Source organism: Chroicocephalus ridibundus, chromosome 1, assembly GCF_963924245.1.
Source record: "Chroicocephalus ridibundus chromosome 1, bChrRid1.1, whole genome shotgun sequence".
In the NCBI taxonomy this organism is placed as follows: Eukaryota; Metazoa; Chordata; class Aves; order Charadriiformes; family Laridae; genus Chroicocephalus; species Chroicocephalus ridibundus.
The window spans coordinates 177,822,497-177,836,401 of NC_086284.1; the positions used below are offsets into that span (position 1 = coordinate 177,822,497).

Here is a 13,905-nt window from a genome sequence, read left to right on the forward strand (position 1 = left end):
TTACTAAAGGTTGTTTTCTATTGTGCCAGGGGTGCTGGGCACCCCACTGTCACGTAACCTTGATCCAAGTAGGTAAAGGCAGTGAAAATACCGTTGGTGTTAACAATCCATTACCATTAGGGCTCAAATCTAATGAAAGTAAACCCCTCTTACCATCAGGAAGTTTTATAGGCAATTTTACTGGTTTAATTGGGGCCTTGGGGAGAAAGCAAATGGAAGGAGAAACTTAGCAGGATTTCAGCATAGGCCTGGCTATCATCCATGTGAGAGTAGTTCTCTATCAGAGAGAGAACTCAATTTTCAGCATTTTGCTCCCAACATAACTAACAGGACCAGAAATGGTTGGTAAAATGAGAGCATACATTTGAATGCATGATTCATGTAATTTTTAGTTCCTTACAGAGATAAATGGGTCTTTTATGTACCTTTATGCACCTTTATGCACCTCTAAATTTCAAACCAAATAGACATGATCATAATAACAAACCCAGTTTCTTCCGCAAATCCTTCAAACATCCTACTGAACAATAAATTTTCTACTATTACTTTAACTTGAAGTTCTATGTATTTCGAAGTAGGATATAACACATTATCTAAAAATAAAGGAGCCAATTGGTGCTCCTTTAAAGCAATCCACAAGCCAAAAGTTCTAAGTCAGTCAGATAAATAGGCTAATACTGACCACAGGATTTTGCTAAAATCTTTTGAATTCAGATACTCAAATTAAATTGGGGTGGATATTCCTCAACATGAGCATGGAATTATTGCAACTGCATAAAGGTGAATGTAGCAAACATCCATTTTGTGTTTTTTAAAATACTAAATCTTGTAAAGATGCCCCTAGATTTCAAATAATTGCACGAAACCATTAACCATGGTTCTATGTAACTATTAATTCAGACCCATCACTGCCCATATATTTTTAGTATATGAAAGCATTCCTCCACCAAGAAGCTGGGTATGTTACCTCTCCAGAAACTGGGCTTCTGGTAAAGAGAACTGAACTGTAATGTGCAGTGGTCCTACTAGGACACTACCAGCCTGGCTTCAGTGCTCAAAAGATCTTTAAAGATAATATGAAAAAAGGTCATCCTTTCCTGAAAGAAGCAATGCATTCATGGAAAACTGTCTCTTTGGCTCAAACACCAATATAAAGTGAGGCTGAGAATATTGGAGTATTCCTGATGCTTTCCTCTGCCATGTCATTTGCCAAAAGCAGTCTTGCAGGAAGGTGCATGCAGATGCAGGCTGAAGTTATCAAGCCCACTGCATCTCCATTCCCTTTTATTTGTTTTGCACAGCTGAAACCATCTGCAAGTTCTCTGGGGGAAATTGCAGGAAGCCTAACAGTTCTCAGATTCCTACCTGCCCTTGGTGTTGAGGCTAACTTGGGAAAGGGCCGTAATGCCATATCTTTGGGCTATATCTAACTGTTGCAGAGCTGTTAGGGAACAAAATAAATTAATGCAAGCTAAGAGGCACCTAGGGAGGTCTAGGGCAGGCTGGGCGAAGCTGCTATGGGTCTTACAAATGAATTGCTACAAATGGCTGAGCACATGAGAAAATCCAATCCATGATGCACTGTTTCACACCTTAAAATCACAATCATCAACTATGATGATGATGTAAAACAATTGAAAGTCTTGAAGATTTCAAAAAGTGCATTTCAGTGCACTTTTATGGCCCTCAAAACTAAACATTCTTTTAAAGTAAACCAGAGCAAGCCAGTCACGTAATTAGAAACTACTTCCACCCTGCTATTCTTAAAATGCCACCACTACTGCTGATGCGACCACTGTTAATTCTCATATTTCTGCACTTTTTATGCATCCCTTGCTGTGTCACTCAGACCAAGCAGAAGAAAGACACAAATCTGCAGTGCAAATTAAGGGTTCAAAAGAACTATTGGCGATGTGTCCACTTGGAAAATTTTATCTGCTAAAGCAGCGATATTTCACCAATTAACCCTAGTATACAGTTTTACTTTAGAGTATAAATACCTGTATGATTTATTTTAATCCTTCTAAATTTTTTTAAGCTAAAATACAAGTGTCTTCCCACATAGGGAGTTACACTGCTATAACAACAGAAGCAGAGTGGTCTAAATAAATACCGCCAGTGCAAAACCAGCAAGAGTCCTAAGGGAGATGCAAATTTTGGTGAAAAAGCAAATATTTTGCTAGCATTTACTGAACCCATTTTCTGGTTACCACAATGCAAAAGAATCTCATGGAATGACAAAAAATTTGGCTGGGGTAAACTTTGACACTGTATCAAAACCGCAATTGACAGAAGGCTCTGTGTTCCTGCCCTACCATTGCTTGGTGGGCTTGCTTCAGGTGCTTGCCTGAAGACTGGGTGTGGGCAATGTCTGATCATCCCTGGAGCGACTGAGACACACCAGGTACACACAGGCACATGTGGCAGAGACCTCAAAGACCTGCTGTCTCCATGGCAGGTAACCACTTTTCTGGAGGCAGCCGAGGTCTACTCTCCTTAGTAGGAAACACAGATGTGCCCTCATATTTTGGTAGCCTTTTCTGGGTTCTTTCCAGTTGCACCAAATCTTTCCTGAAAGTTGGTGTCTCAAAGTCTTCCAGTTAAAGTCTTAACACGAATAAGTAGAATGGAACAACTAGTTTCTAAGACTTACATGTGATACTTTAATTTTCAAAATACTACAAAAATGCTTTGCCCTGCAGCGGCACTACAACCCCTTAGACACTGTCTTATTTCTGCAAAATAGCCTCATCATTTTCCATTTTGTGTTTGTGCAAATATATCCTGCCCTGTTATATCCCTTCAGGCTGATAAACTATGGATCGCTAGTCTTTGATAACTCTTTTACAACTGGTCAAGAACCTTACATTATTTTCCTCATTTGTTTATGAGAATGTTATTTGAAATAGCACCTAAAGCTTTACTAAGTTCAGGATTTCTTTTTGTACCTACTAATTCCTTTCCTCTACTCACAAAGACCGTTTTCCTGCAAATGAATTAAATTAGTCTTATTTAAAAGAGTAATCCTATGTTATCTGTTAATTAACCCATTTTGTTTAATATCCCCTGTATCTTCCCAGGAAGGGCGGCAAGGTGGCCTTGCCCATAATGCCCTCGTCCTCCATCCCAGCCCTTCTCACTCCTTCCTCAGCACAGACCCTTTGAAAGGTCTTCTTCAGTCCTAATGACTGCAGGGCTATTTCAGACTATGTCTGAAGCAAGGAAGTGAAAAGTTCATCAGGACCAGTAAATTGGAGTAATCCTTAACCTTTTCATTCCCTCTTAGCACACTTGCCATTAGTGATGCTTAGCTATCAAATGCAGTTAATGCTTCAATGAAGCAAAGCCACGCTTATTTGTATCATCTATTAATAGCTCTGTCTTCTCTTTTAGCTTTCCCTAGGCTTTCTCTGTGTAGAATTTATGTCACTTGCTAATTGTATCTCAATTTGTGCTTCAGTCTTTCTGATTTTGTCTCCACATCATATTAGTAAATCTCACTATAGAGACCGCTCATTCAGACTTTTGCAAGCTCTAGAGTGACTGAAGAAAAAGAATAAGCCTCTTTGCAGATAATTTCTTATGCCAGGCCAGGCTACAACTAGTATTGCCAGAGGCATCTCAAATATAATCTGAGTTTACAAAGGAAAAAGGACATAATCTGTTGCCAAACATATCTGTCTCTAACATGGCAAACCAATGCTTTTGTTGTAAAAAAATATTTTGCTACATGTAGGTTTTATAGGATAAAACAGTTTAGAAATAACACAGCACTTCTAACAGGCCTTTCAGAAAAATCAAACAGCATAAAACCTATGGGGACTTTAATTCAAGAAATGACACCATTTTTCTCTAGGTACATATATTTGTTTTGAGGCCAGATCAACATGATAAATGGTTCTCTCTGGACTCAATCATAATATTCCCACATGGACAAATCTGAAACTTAAAAATATTGCCAAAGGCAAAGTATTTGGAACCACCGAAATTGAGTCACTGAACAAATACATAAAGTATTAGTAGTGGGGGTTGCTCAGGAGCTTATGCCAAACCATTAACATTTTAAATGTGATGTTTAACATCCTCTGTGTAAATATGATCTTTGGCATAAATTCATACTCTTCCACATCATCCTATTGACCTCACCATCCACATATGTAAAAATTAGTGAAGGTTTTTATAAGCTAAATATTAATAATTAACTTTCTAAGAAATATCATCACATTCAGTTCATGGCATACAAGGAAAATTACTATTTAGAAATTAAAGGCAACTTACAAATTACTCATGTACCATTGTATTTTTAACTACTGTTGCTACGATACATTATACTGGTACACACATATGTTTTATAGTGTAGTAACGATTTTAGTAAGAGGTGTGATTTTAGCTGATATAGTAATACTTATGAATGCAACATAAGAGAATGAAATGTGCAGAAAGCTTCCATCTAGATGTGACAAAAACTTGTTTAGGGTTTTGGGTTTGTCTGCTGGTTTGGGGTTTTGCTTTGCTTTGTTTGGTTTTGTTTTTTTAATGCTGATTCACTGAAAGTGAAATCTTTCCATGGAAAGGATTGGTATTGAAAAATCTTTGGTTTTGTATAAAGGGAAAAAAGTTCTTAACACTGTATATTTTTCACATGCTTACAAAAAAAGATCTTTTTTCTTTCAAATAATTGTGTATTCTCTAAACAACTAAATGTAACCTTTAAAAGTGTAAATATTTCTGGCTGACTCAGTATAATTTTCTTTTTTGGACCAAAGGCTAATGAAATATTTAATATTGACTTTTCAGTGCCCATGTGAGATACGAGTTTCATTTTCAAATCTTGAAAATTTTCACAGGAAGAGAAAATTACTTCCTGCCTAGCAAAGCTTATTTTTTCTCTCTTGCAAAAGTCAAATAAATATTTCACACACATAAAAAAATAAGAATAATAAAAAAAAAATCACGGCACAACTGTGCCAGGGTGGATGCACCACTTTATAATATAAATTAAATGGTAAAATATCTGCATGTCAAAAAGATCTTTAACAGAGCAAACAGAGGAAAACCCTTTCTTGGTTTTGTTTGTCTGTTCCAGACACTCAGCAGGACTGTGCATATAGTGAGGGTCTCATCTTATAAACTGTCCCCCTGCCAGTGAAACTGTGTGTTAGTAAGGGTCTGTGTAATGATTACCATGTAAGAAGCAACTTGTCAGGACTGGGCATTTTAAGGCAAGACTGGTCAGCTGAAGGCAGGGGCCCACCAGCTCTGCCTGTGCTTTGAGTTAATGGGAAGAAAACTGGTGGGGTCCCACTGCTGGAGAAGATTTGTTAGCAAGAGGGCAGTGATATGGCTTTGGAGCTGCCAATTGCTGGGACAGCAGGTAGGTCCAGCATGCAGGAATCATTCTGTGGCTGTTTAGATTTGCCTTTAATTAGACTATTTTCCCCTTTTCTCTGGTTGTTGTCCAGAAAAAGGGAACAAAAAAACTTCTCGAGATAGAAAATGTGCTTGTAAAACCTTAAAAGGCAGTTGATTCCATGTCCAATGCCTGCAATTACTTTCTTTTCTTCCTTCCTTCCTTTTTACATAAAGGACTAAGCTGCTAATTAAACAGTGTCCCTTTAGGAAAACAGGTGGAGGGTTTTTTTTTTGTCTCCTGTCCTTTTGCCTCTCAGTGGTTTCGTGGTCACTGTATCTATAGGCAAGCTCACCTTTCCGAAAGAGTAGATCTGACGCTTCCAGTCCTCATGAGCAGGCTCTGAACCTCCTGAGTGCTTGTTGTCAGTCCAGAGAGAGAGCCATGATGGCTAAGAGGAAGGTCAATAGACTCGGAACTGGTGTGAAGGCTAGTCATGGACTGGTAACTTGGTGTGTCCTTACTGCCCGCTGAAGAGCTGCTCAGGTTTGCAGCCCACACAAGACCACCTGATGTGAAAGAGTGCACTGAGGCGGGACTGGAAGCCAAGGAGTGACTTAAGCTTACAACATCTGCATTTAAGTCCGAAGGTTTACTGAAGAGGGGGCTGCTGCTACCACTTTGCCCACCTGCACTGCCCATGCTGCCTGTGCCCGAGGACGGCGATTCCAGGCTGCCTTGCCGTGCCAATGTGGTACTAGGGCTGGGCATTGCCGATGTGGGTTTCACACCTTCAGTACTGGGTGCAGAGGCAGCTTTACCACTTGCCTTGGCACCAAACAACCTAAATGTAAAACAAATAGCTTTAGAGAAACTGATAGCCACATTAAACATTCATGGCGTAACATCCTAAGAGCCAAACTACACATTTTCAGTTACCGCTACTTAAAATCATGCCTACCTAGTTGATCAATCGCATCGCAAAATTAAATTCACTTAACCATATCACAATAATCAGGGTTTGTTTCATTAGCAACAGCTCTCATTCAGTCCTGTTCAGATGTGCTCTTTGCACATATAGACCCTCCCGAGAGAGGTAAAATAAGCACATTTTTGTCTTATTAGTGCATAAACAGATTACACTTTCACCCAAATTCAGCAATTAAGCGTTCCCACGGCTAAGTCATTAGCTTTTAAACCCTTCACTTCCCAAATCAGCTAAAATGATTGCAATAAACACTTGCAAAATCCTTCATAGTTTAACAAACATCTAAGTTTGTGAAAAATTTCCCTCTCGTCGTTCTTTTTGCACAGATGGTCATGTGGTCATTGGCCATGTAGTAACCATTCAGACAGAATAAACTGCACTGGAGCTAAATGGGCTCGGTTTGTCTCCAAGGGGAGTCATGACAGACGTGTATTTCACATAATTGCTTCCAGCAATTCTATAGAGGAAATTCTACAGTCATGATGAAAAAAACTCAACCCCAAATGCTGTAAAACTGTTGAAATTAAAAGTCATGTGATGGCTTAATGTCTTACTGGAAATGCTTTAAGCTACAGTTAGGGTGCATCTCATAAATTAATAAGAAATAAATGCAAAACTTATCGTAACATAAAGTAAGCACGGCTAATAATGTCAAAATCCGTTTTACATACTACCAAGCCCACAAAAATCAGCTGCAGCTCCCCAGGAGCTTGGAGATGCTGTTTTGGTAACTAGGCACAAGAGGGCACTATTGGCTTTTTCTCCAACAGTGCAACTGCTCCATCCCAATTTATACTTTATCCAGATTTATGCTTCCAGAAACGTTACAATAGAGCATTTCCAATTGAATTTTAGCTTTGCTAATGTTTGTGATGAAAGATGTAACAAAGCTGCTAAGATAATGTAATGCTTGTAGCTGGAGCTTCCAACAATGTGAAAGCAAATATTTTATTTATCTACAGAGCTCTTCAGTTCTCCAACGAGGCTATGGCATCGCCTGTCCCAGTAACAGAATGGGCCTGAATGAGGCGTTCTTCTTCCCTTTGGGAGTTATCAGAGTATTGAGAGGGAACTTCTCATGTGCCTGAGTATTCAATAAGAACTTAGAATCATAGAATATCTCGAGTTGGAAGGGACTCATAAGGATCATGGAGTCTGACTTATTCTAGCCTTCAAACTGTTGTTATGGGAATGTACCTACAATGCTCAAAGCTCAAGGAATAGCCATTTTGGGTATGGGGGGGTCTTTAGGTCTTAGAGAAATAATTGTGTTGTGTGAAAAAATATTACCCTTTTATTTTTTATTTTTTTTTAAACTTGATTCTCTGTTTGTGGCAAAATACACCCGGAAAAGGCTTTTTGGGCTTTTTGCCCAGTGCTTCAACACATTGTAAATCCTTGCCTTATATATGGCAATTTCAGGAATTCACAGAAAAGCACTAACCTTCGAAAGGTCGGTGAGGCGATATCTGGGTATTTGGATCCTGGTTGCCTAAGTCCTGGCGTGCCAGAGGCGCTTGCCGAAGTTGGGCTGGATTTAGGGGAACTGGAAAGCGAGACGCTCTCAGAATCAGACACGGCCACTTTCTCTTTTTCCTTGTCTGTCTGGTTGATGGTGACGGGGCTGGACCGCCCGGACCCGATCTTGCTTGGCTCTCGCAGTTTGGTGGCAGCAGCACCCGCAGACTTGCTGCTGACGTTGGAGTCGATGCTGCTGGTGCTGGAGCGGTGGCCACCCCTGCCAGGGATCCCGCTGCCGCTGGATTTTGATGGGCGAGGCAAACTTCGATACTGCAGAGTCGTCTTCGAGTTCACGTGCAGGACGCCATCATCCTGGTTCTGGGAACCGTCTAAGCTTGTTTTCCGCCCTGCGTTGGACTTCCCGCTGATGGCTGAAGATTTTGGCATTTTTCCTAGAGTCGCCGACCCACTTGTGATAGTCGCTCCACTTGTGGTGATTATAGTAGAAGATCCCATGCCGGACTTCTTGAATCCAAAGGACCCCGTAGCAGTTGATCTCCCAATGCCAGAGGGAGGCTTTTTTCCTTCATCGCCACTGCTTTTTCCTGCGTCCGATGGAGAGCGCTGAATGGAGGCTCCTTTCAGGGGAGTTTTCACTTTTTCTGAAGCTTTTGCATCATCTGTTTTTCCTAAATAAAAGTATATTTCGAAAGGTCACTTGTGCTTAAGCTGGAGTGTCTCAATATCTGATTTTAACACTATATGGTTAGAATTTCAAAATGAAAAAATACACAAATAGAAAAATTACCCTAAGAAAACAGACTGATTTGGTCTGTAGTCCCCAATCAGCAGTCAGTAGCAGCTACAATACATTACAGGTAAGCATTAAGTATTAAAAGCTTGAAATTCTCCTGAGAACTTCTAGTTTCATATGCAGCTGGAGAGCATAGGTGTAGAAAATTATCCTGAATGAACTATAAGGAATTTTATTTGTCTTTTTTTTCCTGTTAATAGTATTTCAATATGTAAGAAATAAGATTTGAAAATAAAACATGACATGCAATTAACTTTTCCAGAAGTATGACATTAATTATGCATGTAGAAATTAGTGGTACTCATTGATTTCTTTGTTTTTCACTGATTTCATTTTTTTAGCTTATAACCAAGCTTGTTCTGGTTTTACTTAAACAAAATTATCAGGGAGTGATTATGTTATCATGGCATGAATCTTCTTGATCTATAACGATATCAATTACATGAGTTAATAGTCTTTGTCATATCCTTGATATCTTTTCAAGATTTTTGATTTTCTGAGAGGCTGTCTTCAGTACTGCACAGACACATATGTATATACCATATTTCTGCATAATCTTATTGTGACATTCAGAAAGGTTTAAACAAGATGTTCTCTTCTATCTTAAAATACCCTCCTCCTATTTTACAAACAGACAAAAAATGCTATTTCTCTTCTATTCTAATTTCTCTTTAAGCATCTATTGTATGGTCCTAATAAAGAACAGATATTCAGCATAACAAAGTTTTTAATACACTCTTTAACTGATTATGGAAGTTTTGGCGGTGGGTGGCCTAATTTCTCTTAAGGAACTATAATAAAGTTAATATAATTATAAACTATAATAAAGAGCAACACCTTCAAGTCAGAACTAAATCCACTCATGTTTTAATCCAGTGCACATTTAATGCTACACAAACACATGCACACACCAAGGTATGGATCAGGCTCCTACACAGTGAACAGACAGACTATTAGTATATGCTTAAAAAATGAAGGCCTCACTTCTGTGTTACACGGTGGCTGCCTGCTCGTCTTCAGCAAAACAGATCTGGGAAACTTAGCTTGGCATGTGGTAAAGCTTTTATTATCTCTTTTTTTAATTGCTATTACAGGGCTGTCATTTCTGCACCTATATGACCACTGACCATGGCAATGCTCCTCAGGGATCTTACAGACCAGAGGCTGACCAATGGTTAGCAGTTCCAAATTGCAAAGAAACAAAAGAGGCTCACAAAGGATTTGAATTTATTCTGAGGAGATCTTTCTGAGTTGTCTTTACAACTGGGGGTTAAAGCATGCTCATGAAGCGTTTTGTCAGGACACGACAAAGGTTTAGAAAATGTTCTACAAAGAATCGATATTTCCCCGGTAAAATGACAGATTAGATGGTCTTAATCATGATGTCTTCCACCAACTTTGGATTTTTTCCTTCAAAACTAGATTGCAGAAGTGGTTACTACTTCTGGGAGGCCTTTCAAAATTAGGTAAGAAGTCATTTAGCACTGAAGAAAGTACGTAAAAAAAAAAATTTTACAATTTTTTAATCTCTTAACAGTGGTCCATAGAATACTCGCAGTATCTGTAATATGACAATTCAGCTTTAGTTCAGAAACACTACTTTTGAGTCCTCTCACTTGAATGTTAAATCTTTTTATCTCAACATCTAATCTTTGGCCATTTCTGTGCCTATGTTCAATTATCAAAGGTACATGTTTTCTAGAGAACAAAGATAAGGCACAGATGAGTCCAAAAAATACTTCTAAGAATTCCTTAATAGAAGTTGACATGCCAAATGATAGTAAAACAAAATGCAATCACAGGTTTTTTTTATGGATACATTCATGCGTGATTAATAAATTATTAGTATGCAGTGTAGCAACCTATCAGTTATAGAGATGAACAATTAGTTTATTATTACAATCTTGGCTTGCAGTCATTTATGAGAAGAACTATCAATGTGTTTACAGTTCCTCATGTCTGTCACACATTTAAAATATCCATTAATTATTTTTAGCCCGCTAAAGATTCCTTACTGCTTATAGATGAATTCTAAGTACAAAGCCTTAATTTTCAATGCTGTAATCTGAAGTTTCCTACCCGGGGTCTTGAGCGCACTTGTTCCTGCTTTGTGCCTGGACTGAGTTGCTCCTACTTGTGCAGTCATGCCTCTTCTCCAGGATCCGGTCTGTGAAACAGAGAGAGATGCTTTCTGCCCCCCCTTCTCTGACTCTTCAGACAGCCCCGAGGGAAGGCCTTTCCACTTGCCACTGCTGTCTACACTGCTGTCAAACTCTTCCTCTGGTTTCTTCAGTTCTTCAGTGCTGCCCCAAGTTTCACTGTCCGTAACTGAGCGCTTCTCCGAGTCCGTCTTCAGCTACAAGAGGTTTGCATGAGAAATGGTCAGTCTCAACCTCTTCAGTATTTGCTGATTTCTTAAATCATGGGAGGGGAGGAGGATAAGCATATTGATTTATTCACAGCAAGGGCCATGGAAGCTTCCCTTCCGAAACATTAGTATCCTGGTCCCAAAAGTTTAAAAATGTTCCCATTTGGGGAAGACATTTATCTTTTTTCTTTTATATTCCAAAGATTTCAACTCTTTTCTTCATAGATAAACCATAATGAAATGGAACATAATTTACTGTAATCACCAGTGGTGATACAATCACCACTTCTCAACTCCCTCTGAAATTCACTGCGCTGAGAGGTTTTACTAAAAGCTTGAACGAGGGAATTCCTAAATATACTACTAAAATCACCTCAGTCTGGTTTCTTGCCTTTTCCTACCCAAGCCTTCCACTGACCAAACCAGGAATATTGCTCCAGCAGCACCAAGTATGTTGTGCCACCAGTGGGGAAGGGTAAGATCTTCAGTAAAATTATCAGTGCTACAGCCGATGGCTTTTCTACTGGTTTGTCTCCACTGAAACAAATTGTTTCCAACAAGAAATTCACTCTAGCTGTATCAGTTAGCAGAGCAGCTAGAAGAGAGGCTTACGCAAGCACTACCCACCAGTGAGGTGAAGGCAACCTGCCAGGGCCACGCTTTCTCTGAAACTCAGACCCACGTGGAAGATGCCCCAGTGAAGCCTTAACACCCCTGTGGCACCTGCTTTCCCTGGGCCGTGCTGATAAGGGTGTGCTGCAAGGAGCAGCCCAAGACAGACAACGCAGAAGCTATGAAAGCAGCTTAAATAGAAACGTTGGAGACTGACCCTACCCTCTGTGTGTGACAAGACTCGCGTTCTTTGTGCTGACAGGCTGTTCGTTGTAACCCTTCCTCCCACGTTTCCCTGTAGCCTCCTGACCTCAGCCTCAAGCCTTATGTGCACTTCATCATCTCACCAGTCCTGCTTACCTCTGCCCCTCTTTAACAGCAAAAAAAAAAGTGGTGCCGCTCTTAGGTACCACTGTGCATTACTTTTGCTTGATGTAACACAGCCCCATCCTCACAGAGCCAACCTAAGCAGGACTGCAAACTGTATCGCCTTCAGGGGAGGGTTATTTATTATTCTGTGTTTCCACAACTGCTTCTCCACAGAGACCTCTCTGTGGCTGGTTCCTAGGCATTGCTGTCATAAGTAGGATTAATACTGATTAGATGACCGACAGAATAATCAGTCACTGTTTACATACTTGTCATTTGAGGCGTACCAAATGCAACAGCCCTCCACACTTCCATAATTTCATATGTGCTTTGGAGAGGCTAGCACCGATTTTGGGCAAAGCCTGATGGGAAAAGAGCCCAAGGAAACATCTACACAAATATTGCAGGGTCCTTCAAAAGAGAGTTTTCATTGGTGTTATTGTTACAACGTGTGTAATGTTCCCAGAACTTTTCTCATAAATGAATGCTTATAAACAAAGAGCTATACATTTTTAAAGCAAACTGCATCATTTCCAAGAAATGACAAGTATAATACTTTCTAAAAGCCTCTCTTCACCATTATGGGATCTGAAAAACGATGTTAATCCTCTTTTAATAAGAAAACAACAACAAAATATGCAATATCTGCCGCAGGCTATAGCCAGCTTGCACTACTCCAATCATTTATAAAGACTGCAAAAGGGATCTTTGTGTTGCGTGAGTATGTCCTACACCTGGAGAACAGCTGGCAAAATACTTAATATATCGTGCTCAACTCAGCTCCTAGCTGAGATTGCAGGCTAGCATGGAGCACACGGCTTTCTGAATTATCTGCCTGGTAAAGGCAGACCTCATAAAGGTCTGTTCCCAGCCTTCATAACATAAAGCAACTCTGGCAGGAAAGCAACATTTCAACGTGTGCCGCAGATCTGTCTATCACTGAACAAATTGGAAATAGTATCTGGATGAGTATCTAGAACATGAGATTACTCCAATGAATAACCCACAACGAGCTAAATAGTCACCCTGAGATTTCCCAGTCATGATGACGATGATGCAGTGGAACAAGTAAGCCAGGAGTAGCTGGTCATCACTGTTGATGTGGAAGGAAAGAGGCTGATCTCCAGTTAGCAACCATGGGACACCCTAATGGGGTGGGAAAGGCAATGGGAAGGGCCGAAGAATGCTGGTCTCTGTGAAAGTACCCATGCATGAGCATGACATCGGTCTGAAACCTGTCCTGCTGCAGATTAAAGTAATCTTTATTCCCAAAGTAACTTTCTTTCCCTATTGTCTGGGGGAAATGACAAATATGTGTTTTTCTCCTGTTGACATAGTCCGCCACAGTGTATATCTACAAAACAGGTCTCTGAACTGCGTGCACTGGCTGCCTGCAAGAGCCCGAATGGAATTGGGGGTGTCAGTCTTGTGTCCTTAACACTTGACACCAAATCACTGGAGGAAACAACTCTTCCACTATGCTGACTGTTCAGTCTTGAAGTTCCCTGCTTATAAACAGGACATGACATAGTAGATCATACTTTTCTATTGGGATTAACTCTTCTGGTTTTCTTTCTTTTCTTTTTTTTGTGTTTTGTTTTTGGAACCGAGTCCTGTAAGCATTCTGTATTGGCTTTTTCATCGCTTGCAATTTTGAGGGAAGCTGGGAAGAAATACTGTGATACCTGGCACAATTAAGGCTTTATATATGTATATATAGACACACACACATACATATATGTGTTACATATATAGCTTGTGACTGTACCATGCTCAGAATTCTATTTTGATGCTGCACACTGTCACCTTCTGGGCTCATGGGACACTTTCATTCCTGGACCTAACTGGAGAGAAGAGAAGCTCTGCCACCTGCGGGCTCCTCCTTCAGCCTCATTTCTCCCAGAGGAGAGAACAGGGAAAGGACAGTACAGCTTATGTATCTC

The 13,905-nt window shown here is 40.0% G+C and overlaps 1 protein-coding gene across 8 annotated transcripts in view; it reads right to left on the bottom strand.

Moving 5' to 3' along the window:
- Positions 1–13,905, bottom strand: part of NAV3 (neuron navigator 3) — a 566,306-nt gene that overhangs the window by 53,859 nt on the left and 498,542 nt on the right. For 7 of the 8 annotated variants that reach the window (XM_063322883.1, XM_063322884.1, XM_063322882.1 and 4 more), the window contains 3 exons: positions 10,693–10,969; positions 7,783–8,488; positions 5,706–6,194 (listed from right to left, as the gene is read on the bottom strand). In XM_063322883.1, coding sequence (XP_063178953.1) covers positions 5,706–6,194; positions 7,783–8,488; positions 10,693–10,969 — 1,472 coding nt within the window. The remainder of the gene's footprint in view (positions 1–5,705; positions 6,195–7,782; positions 8,489–10,692; positions 10,970–13,905) is intronic. The other variant, XM_063322885.1, reaches the window with a different exon arrangement.